Source organism: Cupressus sempervirens, chromosome 3 (genome assembly GCF_028749045.1).
Source record: "Cupressus sempervirens isolate cs-2001-9-10 chromosome 3, ASM2874904v1, whole genome shotgun sequence".
Taxonomy (NCBI): Eukaryota; Viridiplantae; Streptophyta; class Pinopsida; order Cupressales; family Cupressaceae; genus Cupressus; species Cupressus sempervirens.
In genome coordinates, this window is record NC_143120.1 from 298579291 (window position 1) to 298600057 (window position 20767).

The following is a 20767-nucleotide window of genomic DNA, read 5'->3' on the forward strand; positions in this document are numbered from 1 at the left end:
AGCATACAAAAAAAACAAGGATAGAGAAAGATAGACTAGCAACCTGCGATTCCAATTAATGTACAAACAAACATAATTTCTCTTACGATCATGACGAAGCTCAATAAATCTTTCACCTTGGCCTTCTAATGATAATTCTGTGTTGGAATTCATGGAATAATGACATCAATATGCCTGATGGGCCGATGGCAGGATGTCCATGTGCAGATGTCTGTATGCTTGAGATGCAGATGTTGGTATTTTAGTGTCGGCATGTCTGATTTACTGTACGTCACTGCTGATGCCGATGATATCTCTGTAGTGTGAGGCGGTATTGCTGATGCAGATGTAGATATTGCTGGTGATACCCCACTCCAAGTACGATATTGCTGTTATTGCCAAGTATGTTGTTATGATGATATGATATCATAGCCGTCATAGATATATATGTTTTGCCGATGTTATCTCTGATGTAGCTGATATATATGTTGCTCTTGTTACCACTGTAATATGATATCAGTTTCCATGGACGTGACGTGTAACTGCAGATGCTGATATTGGAGATATATTGGGCATGAAAATACAAAAAATTCAGTAACTTTTACAGCATTCATATGGATTGTGGAAATTTACTAGCTCTGACACATGAAATCACTGATCCAAGAGATGGTCTGATTGCTTATCTTGAATGCCAAGAATGATATGCTCGCTGATGATCTTGATCACAATATTTGAAGGAATGGAATGCTGGTAATGGTGCGTGTCTCTTAATCCAATTTGGTCTCTAAGAGACTTCATGAAATTGGGACCGATAACAGACTAGGGAAGATATTTCACCTCTAAAACTACAATCTCCCAATGAAGAAGTAATTGATGATGAATAATGCTCCAAGATGGTCAATATTAATATGGGGCCAAACATCTCCTTAAACAATCAAGTCAGTCCATAATACAAATCAAAAGGTGGCACTGCAAGCACAAATCAGAAAGGATTGGCCTAAGGAGGCCGCTAGAAACACTTCCCATAATCCGACTCCCTTGCAAAGCAAGAATATGGTCCATAGTGATCAAATGGACTGCGCAAAAAGGGCCGGTAATGCACCCCGATAGTGAGGGGAAATGACACTTACTATAGTTTCTTCTATTCTCACTCTCCCCGAATTTGAAAACCAACCTTCCATAATGAACTCCTTTAACAGATATTTCTGCATTTGCAAGGCCTTGTTTGCTTTGCCAAGATAAGTTGAACAGTGCAAGACTATAGATGCAGTTTTCAGGTGGAAGAGTACTTGCATTCCTTTTAATTTCCTTTTTAAGTTTTAATCAGATTCAGTGCAAAAGATTATATCCTTTCTTCTCTTTAATCTTTTAAGAAATACTTGGAAACTATGTGATTTGTTTCAAAAGCTGAAAATGGATTCTGTTTCATAGAATATGAAGGGATTAAAATTTTTTCCACGTGAAAACAAATTCATCATGCATATACTCCTTTCCTATAAGTGCTACTGCGGTTAAGGTAGAAAATATTATGTGTTATTTTGATTTGAACTTATGGTTGCAAGTGACCGTGCATATTTTATGCTGCGTTGCTATCTGCTAGAAGTTTACATAAACACAATATTTCATCCCAAGAAGAATAATAAGATGACAAGAAATTCAAATGCAAACAATTAGAATAAGAAGATTCTGGCATGTATAGCCAAGATGTGTAAAAGAAATGGACTGCAATATGTAGGCTTTAGGATGCACAAGTCAAGGGGACAAGTGTACCGAAGGAGAGCAGTCAGATAAAGGATTGACTCAAGTGTAGAAGTACAGGTGTAAGTGAATTCACCTTGACGACCAAGTGCACTCATCTTGATTGAGGGAGGTAATGAATAAGTTGAATGAGATACAAATGGCATGATCTCCTCCCATTAATCAAAGAGATGAGGTGCTCTTTTTTCCTAAATTATCCAAGTCAATAATATTAAGCATTATCACCCAAATAAACTTAAGGTTGAATAAGTAACTAGTTACATCAACACTATTTATTAATTTTCATTTTCTGTGTAATAGAAGATATAGCAGATTAGCAATGTACTCTTTATTTGCCTTTTCCTTATTTATCACCTTTTCACTTGTTTCGAAATGCAGGCATCTATGCAAATGACAACCTAAGGTTGGACCATATTGAAGTATATGGATTTGATTATGATTATACAGTTTCTCATTACACAGGGAGCTTACAGACTCTAATATATGATCTTGCAAAGGAGCATATTGTCAAAGAGGTAACTTAGTTTGTAGCTTATGCATGGGATTTGTGTAAGAAATGGAAAATATCTCTTGATTATTTCTTAGATATGGTGTATTCTTTTACAGAGAAAACAATTACTCTAAACTCAAATTATATTTTTCTTGTATTTGAAGTTAATTTATGAGTTTTTGCCTAGCCACATTTCTTAGTGCTTGCTGAATGATTTCTTAATGCATTAAGAATATCTCATGTTGTGACTCAGACTTTCCTATTGGTTGCTTTCTTTTCAAAGTCTCTATCTGATTTGAGAGCATTTCTTTCAACCCCGTGGTTTTCTCTCAGGAGTGAATGGTCTAGAGCCTTCTCTTACACACACACATGTATGCACTAGGTATCTTACATACTATTGCACATATGAAGATAGAGCCTTTTTATTAAAAAAGAAAAGAAATGTGCTTGTCTTGTTTCCATCACTGATGTATATTTGAGATGGCTGTGCCCATGACAGAACAGATATCCAGAAAGTTGTTTACAGTTTCAGTATGATCCCGATTTTCCTATAAGAGGACTCTTTTATGACAAAAAGCGTGGATGTTTATTGAAGTTGGACTTTTTCCATTGTATTGAACCTGATGGATGCTACTATGGTCGCCGTAAGGTACATCTTTTGAAGTTATTATTGGCTATAGTTTTGAGACCCATTAACCTACTTTGGTAATTTGTGGACATTCATATTATGGTTTTGTTCTTTGTGATGTTGGTTATAATTAATGAAATGTGGTTTGATATGGTGTATGATGGTAGCTTCTCAGCTGAATTTATTTACTAATAGCTCTAGTTTGAACAAGTTCCACCTTTTGTAATTCATGAGGAAGCAGATAATTCATCTGTTGTTGAATTGTCAGTTATTTCTTATTCCAATTTAGGATACTTCAATAATAATGTGATTCAATTTGTTTTGAACAATGCATATTTTATGGGAGTTTCATCTCCTCTATCAACGGAAAACCTCCTACGACAACTCCCTTTGCATAAATGAGTTCTAACAATTTGTAATACAGTGCCATCCCGTTACAATATAATTATTTGCATATGATAAATGATACCAACTACACTAACGGGTATTAACAACCCAACAAGTAAATACATATTCAAAAGACACACTAACAAACCTAATGATGTAATGTTCTTAACTTCCCCCTTATATTACATTAGTGTACCCACAATACTTGATGACCACGTTCAGTACTTCATCAAAAACATAAGGTATAGTTATGAACTTACACATCTACTTGTTAAAAACAATAATGGAACTAGCTTCACCAGGCCTCTTTAGGAGGAGTGGCTATATTGAATTTTTATCCAAGGATAGAGCAAACATGTCTACTAATGGAACCAAGGATAGGGACTAACACATCTATCCAAGGTACCACAACAAATTTGTACTGGGGACAAACACATCCACTCATAACTACCTTCTTGATGGGGAATAAACACTTTCAAGTGTTGACGATGGTAGCTGCGATAGATATCTTTATCTCTGGAAATATGAACGTTATTACCGTTATTGTTACGTTCAGTTGAAAAGGACACTTATGTTTAAATTGTAATATTGAATGTAATGACATATGTCATTCACATGCATGAATATATGAAGAGTTATTATTAATTATAAGAATCTCAAGAGATCTTTCGTTATAATGTGAAGAGTCTCTCCTATTGCTATATATTCACTTCTACAAAAGGATATTGTACACTTGAACTTATTTATCAATAAAGATATATTTTTGTTGTGTGGTTGGGCTTTTCCCTTCATTCTAGAAGGGTTTTTCCAGTTTATTTCCAGTGTTTCTTGTTTGAGTTTTGTCTTCTTCTTATTGCTGTTTATCTTTATGGTTTTTTGGGCTTTAGAGTTAACGTGGTATTAGAGCCTAGTTGATATCTTCAATAAGAATATTTTATGATTGTTTGCTTGTGAGATCTTTCTTGTTAGTGGGTCTGTTTTAATAGAGATCATGTTTTTGCTTTCTCTCATGATGATTTTGGAAACAAATAATATTAGTTATTCTTCTATCCGATTTTAGGCATCTTTTGAAGTTATCCATCTGAGTGAGTCTTGATGAGTTTGTGACATAAGATTGGTTCCTCTGGACAACTTCTCATGCTCTATTATTCCTGTTTTTGATAATTTCGTGACATCTCTCCTTCAGCTAGTGGAGTCATGTGTCTCAAAGTAGAGGTCTCTTTATTCTCTAGCAGCAACCGTCCCATTAAAGGGATTCATGAAAACTTGGATGCTATCATTCTTTCTATATTCTTTGCATATGGTAATGTGATAGCAATGATTTGTTTTTTACTTTATATATTGGCATCTTTCGTTCACCTTTTTTTTTTCTCGGGCTTTACTTATTATATAAGTTAGTTTCGCATCACTGTCAAGTTGTGCAAATATGAGTAACAGTTCCTTTTTGCTATTTGCCGATAATTAATTTAGGACTGACTTTTGGGTTTCAAAATTCTTAATGCTCTTTGAGGAAGGTCACTATTTTTTTAGACCATTTAAATTTTGAGATTTCTTTTTAAATTTTGCAAGGTGTAACTTTGTTGGGAAAGTTGAAAATGTCTTGTGTATTATAATGCATGGAAGACAGTTTTCATAATTTAAATATTATACTGCATGGAAGACAATTTTCGTAATTTAAATATTTGTGAGTCATCTTTCAATGCATAAGGCGATTTGTCAGCCTTTCTTTTTCAAAATGGGAACAAGATATATGTTGTGTGTTGTGTGGGGATATACATTCAAATCTGAAATTTAAATTCACTTTTAATCGATTTCATACTCCATCGTTGATGTAAATTTGGAGGACAAAACATCTGCACCGTTCAAATCTTTTAGACCAGTTTACATCTGCGCTCATTTGGTAGAGCAAGCGGTGACCTTGCCACAGATGAGGATTGGCCGCTAAGCATGTAATTCTTCAATATAAGTGTTTCATGTTTGTCCATGATGTTGGAATGATTTAGCTTTGCTGAAAATGGAGGACTACTTTATAGAGTTTATCTCTGGTTCAGAAATCGTAGCCCAGGACAATCTGGATGTCCTTTGCTAGATGCTTTATTGCAAAGCTTGGTCTTCGATGCAACTCCATCTTATGGTAATATGTACAATTTCATAAAGGTAACATTTTTGTAACAGTTGAGGTACATAATCTCTTTTTCTATATATAATTAAGATGTGTATCTTCTGTATATAGTTGGGAAAAACATCTGAGGCAAAGTATTTTGGCTGCAATATAATTCTTGTGATGGCATTAACTAATGAAACAGATGCAATTATGCAGTTTTGGACAATGATGTTGCAAAATAATGATCCTTAGAGGGAGATGTTGATCTTTAGAAGGAGATTTTTGCTTCAGAGGGAGGTTTCATAATTAAAAGGGAGTGCTTTTGAATCTCTCTTCATTCTCATGTATGCTTGTGATGTTTATGGTATTTGTGAAATCTAAGACTTAAATGGAACTAAGTCTTATTCTGTTATATTTTTATTTATTTATTTTTGTGTAAATAAACAAGATTGTAAGATCAGCAATGATAACTCTTTCGCGATGCGATAGTGAACGTCATGTTGAGAGAGTCCATGATGTTATCACATTGAGAGAGTCCATGATCATCATGTTGTGAGAGTCCATGATGTCATCATGTCGAGAGATTCCGTGATGGGAGTTGGATTTCATGTTGAGAGATGCCATGACAATTCACGTTGAGAGAGATCGTGATTAAAGGCTTAGCTGTGAGTCTTACAAATGTTTCATGTTGAGTGATTCCATGAATGTGATTAATTGTTACAGGATGTCATGTTGAGAGATTCCATGACAATTCACGTTGAGAGAGATCGCGATTAAAGGCTTAGTTGTGAGTCTTACAAATGTTTCATGTTGAGTGATTCCATGAATGTGATTAATTGTTATAGGATTTCATGTTGAGCGGTTCCATGAATGTGATTGATTGTTATAGGTTTTCATGAATCTTATAGGATATATGGATGAAATTTCATTATTAAACATTTTGGTTGCAGTCTTGTGTGATTGTTCAACAAAAGATCTCTCTGTGGCTAAGAGGGAATGTTGAAGATGGTAGTTGCGATAGAGATCGTTATCTCTGGAAATATGAATGTTATTACCGTTATTGTTACGTTTAGCTGAAAAGGACACTTATGTTTAAATTGTAATATTGAATGTAATGACATGTGTCATTCACATGCATTGAGGCATGAATATTTGTAGAGTTATTATTAATTATAGGAATCTCAAGAGATCTTCGGTTATAATGTGAAGAGTCTTTCCTATTGTTATATATTCACTTCTACCAAAAGATATTGTACACTTGAACTTATTTATCAATAAAGATATATTTTTGTTGTGTGGCTGGGTTTTTCCCTTCATTCTAAAAGGGTTTTCCCAGGATATTTCTGGTGTTTCTTGTTTCAGTTTTGTCTTCTTCTTATTGCTGTTTATCTCTATGGTTTTCTGGGCTTTAGAGTTAACATCAACGACTATATTTCAACAAATATGGCTGGGGACAAACATATCCAACCACAAGCAAATAATAATTGTGATTGGGTACAAACACATCCAATCACAACATAAAAATGCTTGAGAACCAACTTCTCATTGTCATGGATGCAGCCATCACAGATCTCTGTCTGTTGCACCACAAATGAGATGCAGTGGTTATTGCTGCCACCTAGAAACTGATCTTGTTAGTCACTTTGGCATGAATAGTTTTGTCACTAATACAATTTTGTGGCCTCATCAATAGTGATTGATGAGGATGTTGAATGTCCTCCAGCTTTCTATTCCTCCCTCCTCTAGTGCTACTGAGTAAATTTGGCTCTGAGACTCAATTTTAGAGTGCATCTCCTCAAGATGGATGTCACAAATAAGTGATAGTGAGCCCAATTACAATTGAGGCAATTATTTTTTGAACTCCCTAATTTCTGACATGACAATTAACAACTAATGAAGATAGATCTATTCTAAACAAAAACTGCAACTTCAGTTTGACTTCATTTTGTTGTGTTTTGAACCAGATTATATGAATGCAAAGATCAGAAACTTAATCACAAAATATATGGAAACTGGACAGAGTTTTAACCTGGGAAAACCCTCCTACTTCAGGGAAAAACCCAGCCACACCTTGAAATGATTCTCTTTTCTAATAATAAAAATTTGAATGCAATACTTTCAAACTCTGAGACTTGATCCTTCAATAAGAACTATAGACAACTTCTTACAATGAAGACTCAACAATCTTTGCCAGTAATGATACAAAGTGCACAAGCTATTTTGTCCCCGGTCAAAGTGTGAGGTTGCCTATAATATTCCAATTGGCAGTCCAGACTAGAGAATTCCAACGAATGGAATCATGTCTTGGTTGCTAGAGAGAGCTTCATTTTACTTGGATGTTGGAGGAGTATCGGGCTTCCATCAATTGTCCAACCAGACCATTTCAGACCAGGGTGTTTTGATTCAAACATTCCAATGCTCTTAGGCCCCGTTTGGTTGCAAGAATTGGTCAATGCGGAATTCAACTATGCTGGAATAAGCTCTCTTCTGGAATTCGCGCATTCTGAAAATAAATTTTGGAATGTCATTTGGAGTTGTTTGGTTGTCTTGGAAGAGGAATCGGTAGATGACTATTTTGTGTTTGGTTGCATCAATAAAAATAGGAATTAGAATAATTTAAAAAAAAAAATCTTAATATGAATTTATAAAAAATATTTTTTGTTAATTTTTTAAAAGTCAAATTAATTTACTACCCTCTTCGTTATAAATTGACTTTATCAGTAAGAAAGGTATATCACAACCTTTATATTTCACTTAATACCAAGTAAACGTGTTTCAAAGTTTAAATATTTAGACAAGGTATATCACAACCTTTAAATATAATTCACTTAATACCGAGTTAAATGTGTTTCGAAGTTTAAAAAGTTTAAATATTTAGACCTCACTTATCCACAAATATATTTGCTTGCTTAGCCCACACATTAATTTCCCAGTGAAAGCAACCCAAGTTTAATCAATTCGCTTTGTCATCCACGTTTTTGGATCTTAACTAGTTATTTTAAAATTATATTCAATATTGCCTAAAATTGTTTCCATTATAAGTGTGATTTTTAATATATGTGTTTATTGTTAAAGAAGTCAAAAGTTACAATTTTTAATTATAAATATTTGACAACATTTTAAATTTTTTTTATTACATTTGAAAAATTTGATTATAAATACTATTCTATGCATAAAGAATATAAAAAATCATGTTAAATATAACTATAAATTTGAATATAATATCAAAACTAAAATTATTTTATTTTTGGGTGAGAACCGTCAATGACTGATAGCCGTGTGTAAAGGAAAGTCCAAAGACTATTCCCGTCCTTATCAAGGGAGATGCCAACCATCTCTCCTTTTCGACGAACACAAACATTTTAGTTTTAAATATATTAAAAAATTAAAATATATGATATTTGAACATAGTTTTATTTAGAAGGCTAAAGATAAGATTTATTTGTAAAGATAATTTTAACAAAAATTTATAATAGATATCAAGTCCTCCTAAGCGATTTTGTCATCGATAAAAATCCTTACACAAATTATAGCTATGCATTTTTTCCGCATATGTTCCCAACAAATAATTGCAATTAAAAGGCAAACAAGACATCATAAAAAGTAAATTTCAGCCTTCTGACTATTGCAACACTTGCACTCTACTCCATCATCACGCATTGTACTTGTTGTTTGTGCATCAATAGCCCATTCAAAGAATCCACATCCATCGTGTCCCTACAATAGCATATCTTCATTAGTTCCTAGTACACTAATTATTTATTCATTACGCTAATTTCTAACAAAATTAATAACGACCTTTTTCTTATTCAGGCAACACCAAAATTTACGCCCAGGATTTTTTAGTGTGTTGGAGATTTTTAACAAACAAGGGCCAGCACCACATCGACATGTTGGCACATTGATTAAAGCCATCATGTAACATCCAAATTTTCTGAGTCTAATTTAACATCCAACATACTCAAAGAATACAGTTATTACTTCATTTCATAGGAAGACAGTTATATCATTCATGCTCATTTGAATAAGATTTACTATTAAAATCCGTTAGACAAAATTTTTTATTTGAAAACTTGAAATACCATCAAATGAAATTACTTCAGAAATTGAAAACCACATACCTCAGAAAACTGAGGCAAAATCAAACAAGGGATGCTTCTGCAACCACTCGGGTTAGTCCACAAATACACTATAACAATTTCACATGATGAATAACATCTAAAAACCGCTATCTGAAAATCAAAAGATAATTACAATTAAATACCACTATATTTTAAATTAGGGCATCACATACCATTGGATCATTTAGGGCTTTTGATACCGCTATATCTCTTAGGGCTTCCAATACCACGGATTCAATTAGGGCTTCCGCTACCACAGATTTAACTTAGGGCTTTCGCGACGATGGATTTACTTTAGGCTTTAGCGACAACGAAATCAAATAGTGCTTCCGCTACGATGGAATCAATTAGGGCTTTAGATTCCTTTCCTTCCGATTGCTTAACTGTGACAATAACTCAAGGTTAGAAATATATTTATGCTTGATATCCAAATAAATGAAAAACAATCCACAATTCTATATCTTGCATCTAGGTGTAAAATAAATTAACTCAAACTAATCTTACCTCCTCATAAATAAAATGATAATACCTATTTTCGATAAACAATTGAATGCTTATCTTATCTTTGTCTGATGCATGTCCAACATCTTGAGAGAGGCGAAACATTGTTAGGGGCTTAACCACCCAACCTTAGACCACAACATATCCCCACACGATCTCTAATGAGAAAGGCCCTCCCTACCTGGAATAGACAGGGATCATCTTGCCATCCACTGGGCATTCTGGTATATAACACATCATACGACTTGGCAGTAGGAGTTCACAATAACAGGAATATCCATGAGCTATTAATTATTCATATTTTAAGTGATAAACATTGTTATGTTTTATTTGATATTGATTCATAATATTGATGATTCCTTTCTCACACCTCATCACTCTTCTTCTTGGCTACACAGTCGGGTGAGTCCCAAGTATTCAAAATTCTCAGAGCAGACGACTCTATCAATTATTCAAGAGGATTACATACAATCATTATTTCACATTCTATGTTTACATAAATTATGTTCTTTAAAGACCTCAAAGTTGACTACATTCTTGACAACATTCTTCATGAGTGGAACATGCATGAGCTAATGCATTGTTTATTTTTATTATTTATTAAATTCTGATATCTTTCGTGTTTTGCAAATATCTCTACACCTCCTCACCATATTCAGGCCATCAAGTCGGTGATTCCTTAGTGCTTTCAGATTATTATTCACAAGATGTTTTACACCTACTTCACCACATACTGGCATCTTGTTCAGGTTTTAATATCTTCTCTCAAACATATATATATATATATATATATATATATATATATATATATATATATATATATATATATATATATATATATATATATATATATATATATATATATTAGGATTGATTCCACTTGGAAAGACAACATTCAACACGAATGGAGCACACATGAGCTTAAAATAATGTTTTTATGTATTATTTTTATGATACTGATGACAATCTCATTTTGCCGGTTCTCTTCACCTTCTCACCTTGTTTAGGTCTCCAAGCCGGTGATTCCCAGGTGTTATCAGATTAAAGATCACATTGATATTTTTCGCCGCCTTCACATATTCTGGCATTTTGCCTGGTGAATTCCTTGGTATTCTGGGTTCATTATCTCAATTTCAGTTACTTAGATTTAGCTCAGGATGTATTTGATTTTATCTAAGATGATAACTTCCTTAAATAATTCAGAGACATTCTATATAGAAGGAAACGCCAGACTAGATTATAAATCATTGCAGTATTAACTTATATTGTAGTCAGCAGACAAAACTTTGAATGGAATATGTTAGGCTTTTATCATTGTCTTATATCACTATTAAGAAAATGACAAACATTAAATGGAATACGATTGGCTTTAATAACAGATCGTTGTCTTAACACAAAGGAAAATGACATACTAGCAAGGAAAAACGGTGAGCATATATTACGTCTTACGGCCGGCTCAACATTCATTAAAGCAATGGAAAGTAACACAAGTTTTAAAAAGATTCTTACGTGACTTTGTCACCACAGTCTGAGAAGTGCCTACACTTGAGTAACCCCGCCTATCTTGCTTAGAGACCTGCGATAGATGGTATTGGTTTGAGTCGAAGCAAAATAAAATCGGAACAAGGTTCAGTCGTCACAATAAAACTGATCAAGGAATTCGATTTCTCAGGGAATTGAGAACCTGATCAAGAGTGCATTAAAAAAATGCCGAAAGACCATAAGGAATCCATAATATAGATTGGGCCAGACCTTATGGCTACCTTTAGTTACAAGACTCAATTTGTAAGTCTTTCAAAACAACTAAGAAGAAAAGAAAGAAAGGAGGAAATAGTGAGAAAGAAAGAAGATGAAAGGTTTTAAAAGTTATAATAATTATTGAAATCTAATAAGCAACATCACTTAATTAATTAATACTTAAATTATAAAAGTGCTAAATCATTTTATATTTAAATGCACATTTATAAATAATTATTAAAAAAAATATAATGAAAGATAAATTAAAAGCTTTTAAGATACGTTTTATATTTTAACTCAATTATTTTAATTAAATTATTTATTTAATTAATTGATGCAGTTCCACAGATGTATCCTGTTCCAAATCGCTAGTTCCTCTACCTATTTGCCCAGTGATGGTGATGCCCTGCCTAATTCTTTTCTGACAAAGCTTCCATCCCTTCGACATGCTCCCTGCAAGGAATTTCTCTGTAATTAAATTATAAATTATTTAATCATAAATAATCATAACAGTTAACCTTTCATTATGAATTCCTGATTAACAATCAACTAACATGTCATCTTCACTTGAAATCATAATGACCAATTATCTTACCATTTTGCCAGATTATATCAAATTAAATTGCCAGCTGACTTTATGCGAACCTCAACGGCTATATTTCAAGCTAGGTCAAAAATTGGGATGTAACACATCAACCCTACAACATAAAAAATACATTAGTTCTTTTAAAAAGCAATAAAAGCTATTTGAGTTTAGACATCAATAATAGCTGAATGGAAAGAAATCAAGCCATCTATTGTCATGACATCTATGCTGAAGTTTAGAACTGACTACAACAAAGTAGAAAATAACCTCTAATGATGTTTGCATCAGATATTTCCAATATGAGAAAAAACATGACTAGAAAGAAGATAACAACATTGTGCACACCCAAAAAAAAATGACATTGTCCAATTAAGACATTATCCATAGGAGCCAAACAGCACAAGAGGTAAAGTGAAATGTTGATGCAGACATTGGTAATGTTAATGTAGATATTACTGCTGTAATAAATACTGAATAAAATGTTAAAATTCAATCTGAAAACTATTTTAGACACAAGAAGTAACTGCGAGATGACCACTAATTCATTCTGGAGCAATTAGATGGCATCTCATTTTCATAGAACAGTTAGATGTCATGTCATTTTATGATGAATGCTCAGGCAAAGCCTATTATTTAGATGAGAAACATACAATGTAAAACGTGCCACATGAAGGTGGGATTTTTTCTCTTAGAATGTGATCGGAGCGGTCAGTCCTACAACACACTAGAGACCAAAACCTTTGTCACCGATGAAAAAAAATGTATGGTGTAAGATAGCAGGTTTTAGTGATATAAGTGGACGCTAATACAGTTATGTGCACAGCACTTCACAGTCCAGCAAACATATTAGATTCCAGATATGGAATTAGGGTGCAACTATAAAGCATCCAACATTTCGAAAAAATTTAATCGAGCTAGTAAAATAATTTGTTAATTTGTCACTATAAACTTTGTTATAAAATGTTCCAGAAATTGTATAAGATTTCCTAGATTACAACAGTTCAAACTAAAAATCCTAAAATGGAAAAGAAAACCAACCCTCAAAATTCTTGTCATGTAAGGCACAGTGAAGAAGAGATTTTTGTAGCCTGTTTCAGAGCCCAACAAAAGAAGATCTGCTACAAACATTACACTCACATCTGAGGATGATGAATTGTGCTCAAATTGGTTAGGGAGGATTTCACAAGTGGGTACTTTCACATGGTTTTCGTATGCCATGAGAGCTATGCCTATTACTAGAGGCAACAATGAGTTCAAGGATACCATGTCTACCATCAATGAGCTTACATTATTGGAATAAGCCAACAATTAGAGCTAATGTTTTTCAGGACTAATTAAACTATATATTTGCAAACGAATGGCTGCTTGTAATCATACACAAACCGCAGAAGACAATTACATGTGGTCTAACTCAAGCTGACCGCAAAAACAAGCATGTGCATAAACATTATCATTCATATAAACATCTTCAATATCAACTAGAAATCGAGTCAAGGATAAAAGGATACAATTACACTAAGAAATGAAAATATGTTTGCAGTTGATAAAAATTATAAGGCATGCATAACGCATGCTACGAAGCAGTCAAATATAAAGGTCACTATAATTCGAAATAGTTTTAACAAAAACTCTAGAGTCCTCCATACTTAAGTTGTATGTATTTGACTCTCTCCCCTTCGGTCATTCTCAAGAAGCCTTTTGCTCTTTTGGTTACAACCAAAAAATCATCATAGGCCTTTATCATTGAATCTTCACTAATCCTAGGAATGCCTTTGAGGGCATCATATATTTTCTCTCCAACAGATTCAAAATCCTCTTCATCCACTTCCACAACGTAAGGCTTTAACATGCCCTCGTGGATCCCATTCATGGCTTCACAAATGGTATCCATAGAACCAGCCATGCTCGCCTTCTTTCTCTTTCCCTTCTTTGGTGAAGATAGTGATATTCTTTGACTACCACTTGCACTTGATTGGTTGAATTGAGCAAAGTCTTCATCCAAATGACTATCAACATCAACTGGTATACTGAAATCCCCAACATCATCAAGATCAATGGCTTCATCCATAATTTTCCCTTCCTCCGTCTCTTGAGTCGTGGCAGCTGTAGTACCTTCTGCCATGTCATTTCCCACAATGAAGGCTAACTCATTATAGTATTGGAATGGCTGCCTTTTATACACTTTTGCGTTTTTTAATTCTTTCCTCTACAAATTGGGAAACAATTGAAATGGTTTGTTGTCTTTCAATACTAAATTTACAAATATAAAGTTATACTTAAACAAAATGAATATTAAATACCATTTTACCTTCAACAACTCATTCCAAACACTCTCTTCAGCATCCATGCACTGTGTACTTTCATTCCAAGCAAAGCCACATGTAATTCTTAAATCTTTCATTACTCTAAATCCCGCTTTCCATGTTTTCAATTTATTCTTCAAATTATCCTTGGTCAGATTTTGCTTCAGCTCATCACTGAACCGCCTTTGAATGGCAGTCCAAGCTTCCTTTTTGAAACCACCTTCACCTTTTCGACCTAGCTGTACTTGCTCTTGAAGCAACTCAAGGAATTTGTGCTCCATATCCCTAGTCCATAGCACCCTATTCGTAGAAGGTGCATTGCTGACTTGTGTTTCTTGAGCCATGCTAAGGAACATAACAAAAATGGGTAAAAAATATTCGACCATATAATATTAGACCTTAATAATGTGTATGGAAAAATGAAGATGGTCAAATAAATAAACATAATACAAACCCACACCAATCAATATACATACAACCACATTATGTATCCAAAAAATTCAACATAGATTGTATCAAATATGAAAACAAAATATCATAAAGTACTCTTTTTGAACTTTAACACGAAATGATTCAGAGATTGTGTCTTGTGTTCTCTCTACAACTGCTGTATAACTTCTTGGATTTATTCGTCACAAATTTAAGTACTTATATATAAAAGATGAATTTACAATATTTCATAAAACAGCAACTATGCTTGCCAACTAATTGTAGCTGATTGCCATTACCTCAAGGTTATTAACAGCTAACTAAAAATGAGGACATCAAACTGGAAAAAGGCCTATAGTTCCAGATTGCCACCTATTTATACTTTAATGAAGCCTAAATAGCTCGAAAATAATTCAGTTGTGGTAAGGCTTGCCTTATTGTAACTTTGAGCGGTGCATAATTCTATATTGCTGTTATCTTATATGCTTTCCTCATCATATTGCTGCAAATCATGCATGATAGATTTTATTTCTTCTAGCTGATTGATCAGTGTTTCACTAACACAATAATGGCTAAAGCTGGAAGGCAGAGAGGCTTACATTGGTTTATACTTTATAATTGAAATTATAAGGCATCAGATTATGTTTGTTTACCGTATGGAGTAAACGGATTAATGCATATAGACAATAGATAAGAACATCAGTACTCTTTGTATTATTCGCATATATGCCGAAGAGATTACATAATGTTTGATGATCATTACAATCCATCTTGGATGGTGTACATATACCTACTGAAGGGCCTTCCCGAAGATTCCCGAAGGGACTCGTTGGCTACATGTCAGCTACATAACAATTACTGACGACAACAGCATGTTGGCTACACAATATTTGCCAACGACATCAACCCGTCGGCTACACAATATTTACCGACGACAATCTTTACATTGGTCAAAATGTAGAATCATCATGCCTGGCTAACATTGTTGGCCAACAATAGTGAACCTTATCAACTAAACAATGTTGTATTCTCATTATGTATTCCTTTATTCCACTAGAATCATGAGCAGGTATTTGAGCTAATATTTCCTAGACTCATCTATTCATGTTTGGTGTCAGATCTGATCTTTTGTACTAGGCTTAGATCAGCGGAAGAGTTTAAAACATCTTAGTAACGTATAACGTAACAACTTCTTGTCATTTTTGCATAAGGTGGACTGGTGGGGGAAGTTTGTATTGGACTGTAGATACCACGCATCTCTTTTCAATCATTTGATCTCTTCCAAGCAAATAGTTGGCATATTAGGTCAAGGTTGTTAACAATGACTATTCATAATCATGACAAACTAGATTGTTAAAAGCCTCTCCAACATGATTTTGTGCCTATGGATTGAAAAACTGGGTCACAATATGGCAATGCTTTAAAGATGTAATGTGAAGTGCATCATGCTAGCATTGAATATATCTGCATTTGGTTTGACAAAATTTTGGAAAGATTGAGAACCTACAGGTAAGTTTTCTTTTAACAAAATCAATATTCAACAGGTAATTAATGGTGTTCTCCACATCACTTATGTCGCAGGTATTCCTTGGGAACTGCTCTTCTCCTGATTCTTGGTAAGCTGCAACACAATCAAGCAGAGCCTGATTGCACTCCACGTTCAGATAGCTTGAATCTCCAATGCAATGGTCGTGAGTCATGCAACAGCTGTCAAGCCCATCACATGGAGCTTCTCCAGGGCACCCACTGTAAAATATCCCATAGTATTTCCCATACCTCAACAATGGTGCAACTGCCATAACATTTGTACATCAGTCAGATATTCAAAGTTATTAATGAGATTAATATTTATGATATATCAAGATTTAACTGTTTAGTATTTGGTGATTCACACATGAATCTATCTCTCATGAGAATAAATGGAACACTCAACACTCATTGGATCTAGGTGAAGCACCAGACTTCCCGGGAGGTCATTTATTCCAATACTATGCACGCTTAACTACAGATCAATTTCCTCCATGGTTACACCCACTATGCTTGCAATCCATTTGGAAAACCTTCACCAAGCATTGTGCCTCATGAACCATTCATTAGAAAGCCCCTTAAGCTCATCAACCGATAAGTAGAAGATGTTTCTCAATCAATGTTTTGAATTACATTTTAGTGATTTAGAGAGTTTGAGTACTACAATATTAGAATAGTTGAAGATGTATAAGATAGAAAATTAGAATAGTTGCAAATCTAAGAGGTGGTTTAGCTCAAATATACATGCATTATATTCTAGAGACACATCTTCATATCCCAAAATACAAATAAGATGTGGAAAAAAATAGAATACAACACAAAAATGAGAAATAATACAAAGTGAAACAACTTATGTGGCCAAAGTCTGCTGAACACTATCAGTCATGTGACTAGAGACTGTATAGCACCATACATTATAATCTCTCAAAATTCTTGACACCAACTCTTCCTCCATTAAAGACACCAATCACAAGACAATAGCGTATGCATTGAATTACAAATCAAAGAAATAAATATTATACAAACTCACACTAGTCAATATACTTACAACCACATTATAATGATGATGAAAATGTCACATATAATTCATTCATTTGAAATAACACACACGTGTCAATATATATATCAAAAATATCTACCAATATATATTCTACAACAAAATGTAATGTTTCAACTACAACCAAGCCTGCGCTCTATAGTCTTCCCACATCCTCCAATCTATTTCATCTCGAAAGTTTCCCCAATCTTCTCTATCTCACTTAGTCATCCCATATGTCTCAAGTATGGGTACATTTATCCCATCACGCTCATTCTCTTCAGTTTCAACTTCACAAGGAATGCCGTCCTCTATTGTAATGAAGTTGTGCAAGATGCAACATGCTAAGACAATTTTAGTCTGTGTCATGATTTGATACAATGTTGCATGCCTCAAGATAGGAAAATGTTGCTTCAGAATGCCAAATGTACGCTCTATCGTATTTCGAAGTGAAGAGTGTTGGTGATTAAATAGCTCTCGTGGAGAGTTAATCGGATTTTCTTTGCAAAACTCTTTTAGATGGTAGCGTGTACACTGATAAGGGGCAAGAAATCCATGTACATTTGGATATCCGGCATCAACCAAATAAAATTTACCTACACAAATGTACCAAAAGTATATTGATATAACCTTGACATGTCTCACATAAAATCAAAGGAACTAAACATTAACAAGTTGATTGCACATACCGGGGGGAATTGCTAGTGGATTTGATTTGGACAAAGCAGAAGCAAGAACATGACTATCTGCTGCAGACCCTTCCCAACTAGCAAGAATGTATTGAAACTTATAATCAAAGGAACACACACCCATAACATTTTGTGATAGGTTGCCTTTTCTATCACGATATTTAGCTTGGTTGTCGACATCAATAGCAATCGGTATATGGGTCCCATCTATTGCTTCAATACAATTCTATAAATTGTGAATTTGCATTAAAAAAACATATTATTATGAGTAATAATCAACATAACAAATATATGGCAATAGGAGATGTACCTTGAAGTAGGGATCAAAACAATCCTTCCCAAGAATTTGAGGAGGAGTGTTTGGCTCAGCGGACAACATGCAGTCAGCATGGAGTGCTAAGATAGCCCTCAAGACCTTGCGGAAGTATTTACTAATTGTCTCTCCCGAGTGACCAAAATTATGAGCAATCTTATGATTCCTCAAATTGTGCCCAAGTTTGTGGAGGAACATCACTAGTTCTTCTTCTAAAGTGATGTTGCAAGAATCTTCAATGATTCCTTTCTGCCTAAGAATAGTGGACAGACGAAAGAAGGTTGTTCTAGTCATATGAAGCTGGTCATGGCAATCAGTCTCATTTGAATGAATAATACTCTTATAAAATGAGATTTCATCTCTTTTGCGTTTACGCCTCTCTCTTCTTGCTTCTTGTGCAGATGCCGCAATGGATATTGCAGGGGCGACAAGAGCAGCTACAAGCGCAAGCATGATTCTAGTCCTCCTACTAATGAGACCATGAATCCTTGGATCATTAGCAAGATCCATCAATGACCTAGATAAAAATCAGTACCAAAGATGAGGAGAGCGAAATCTGAAACAAAAATCAGTTTGCTAACATGAATATTAACCTTCAAATTATAAGCTTTCCCTATACATTTTAACAGGTTATATAAAGTTATTATTATATTTAGAGGCAGCTTTGTATACACCCAACTTTCTGTTATATTAATGAAACTAAAGGTCAGCAGTGAATGTACAACAATATAGTGACATAGAACTTGCATCGATGCCATTGTTACACAATGCACCTCCATGAACTAATAAGGTTCCAACTGTAGCTTAGATAATATGGTATGGCTGTTCACAGGAGCCTAAGAAGCCTTGCAATTTTAACCTTCCATGCAGCTATTTGGGCTGAAATCTTTCAATAGATTATATGATATAAGTTTTGAGAGTCTAAGGAGCCTTACATTTCTGACCTTATTCATCTATTTGGACTATGAAATCTATTTTAACATCTTTAATAGGTTGTTACTTTCCATGGACCAGTTAAAGCTTGAACCTAAGACGCACGCTGGATGTGAGCTACCAGCCCTCTTTGTGACTGGAGCTTTTAGTAGGCTCCTTATTGTAATTCTGATGCAGTATCTTTCTCCAACAATAAAAGGTTGCCAATTTTTTCAGTCAAAAGCACTTGATCAAGATTTATATCTTGACTAATTAAAGGCAGTAGATTTTGTACTCCAAATTAGCAACTATTGTGATCATGAAATAAATAAAATAAACCATAGGATAGATTCTGTTAACTTGTTAACTTGATTATGTAGCTAACACTTTTAAACTTCACTGAGAGTAACTTTCTGTCAACTGTCTTTTCACAATCAGTATAAGAAATTGTTGTTTTAGATTTCATCCCTCAGATACTTATTTGCTAATCTATGTCAGAGTTCATGATATGGGTACATTTTGTTTCTGAATATCAGAGTAGATGAGATAGATGTAACAATCGAAGTTAAGGGGATTGTTATATAACTCTTGGACAGGATTTGACATCTAGATACATCTGTCAGTCCTCCTCGTGAGATGAAAATTAGAATGGAAGGACAGTTTGCTCTGATGAAAGCAACCTCTATTCTGGTACTATCATGCCAGATTTTAATTCAAATGTGAATAACTTGTCATGACTTTATTGGTGAAATGTTTGAGCACATAAATTCTGTGCCACAATCATATTAGGAATGTACAAATATCACGTTAATATAGACTTGGCTTCCAAACAATGGGCTTAATACAATTGATTTCTAGTATATTAAAAAAGAAAAGTTAAAACGTAAAACAAAATGAGATGCAATAAAACTCCAAACAATGCACATATTTAATTGATTGCTCTGTTATAAGAACTCAAAGAATATTCATTAGTTTCTGAACTGTTAAATTGCAAAGAATTTGAATAAATAAAGAAAATATGTTAATGAATTCCCACACATGTGCCAAACATGCTCTTATCAATTAGCTCTTGGGTTTTATAAGAACTTGGAAGAAACAACCTAAATGCTAAACAAAGTAAAATGCTGGGTACATGTGTTACTTCAACATAATGAATAACCCTCCACACCTGGTACAAAATATCCACCAACAAAAATGTCTACTTTACATTTGAAGAGGAATAAAATATACTAGCTTTAAGACAAAATGGGCTGAGTGAAGTACAAGA

At 34.0% G+C, this 20767-nt stretch overlaps 2 protein-coding genes and 1 non-coding gene across 3 annotated transcripts in view; 1 reads left to right on the plus strand and 2 right to left on the minus strand.

Moving 5' to 3' along the window:
* Positions 1–20767, plus strand: part of LOC149566163 (HAD-superfamily hydrolase, subfamily IG, 5'-nucleotidase) — a 169450-nt gene that overhangs the window by 40461 nt on the left and 108222 nt on the right. The window contains exons 4-5 of the mRNA XM_089819584.1: positions 2116–2252; positions 2727–2876. Coding sequence (XP_089675710.1) covers positions 2116–2252; positions 2727–2876 — 287 coding nt within the window. The remainder of the gene's footprint in view (positions 1–2115; positions 2253–2726; positions 2877–20767) is intronic.
* On the minus strand, positions 8578–8701 carry LOC149566164 (U6atac minor spliceosomal RNA). The gene has a single exon (XR_016363186.1). It is a non-coding gene; the product is annotated as a U6atac minor spliceosomal RNA (small nuclear RNA).
* LOC149566165 (uncharacterized) lies at positions 13922–19041 on the minus strand. Its single transcript, XM_089823361.1, has 7 exons — positions 18586–19041; positions 18432–18501; positions 18276–18344; positions 18018–18182; positions 16566–16815; positions 14600–14939; positions 13922–14497 (listed from the first exon to the last, which is right to left on the minus strand). Exons 1-7 carry the CDS (start codon positions 19039–19041, stop codon positions 13922–13924), a joined length of 1926 nt encoding a protein of 641 aa, XP_089679487.1.

Coding starts and splice junctions, on each gene's coding strand:
- LOC149566165 (XM_089823361.1), bottom strand. CDS start 19,041: ATGCTTGCGCTTGTAGCTGCTCTTGTCGCCCCTGCAATATCCATTGCG. Junction 18,345..18,431: donor CGACAACCAAGCTAAATATC/GTGATAGAAAAG, acceptor CTAGTTGGGAAG/GGTCTGCAGCAGATAGTCAT. Junction 18,183..18,275: donor TCCACTAGCAATTCCCCCCG/GTATGTGCAATC, acceptor ACATTTGTGTAG/GTAAATTTTATTTGGTTGAT.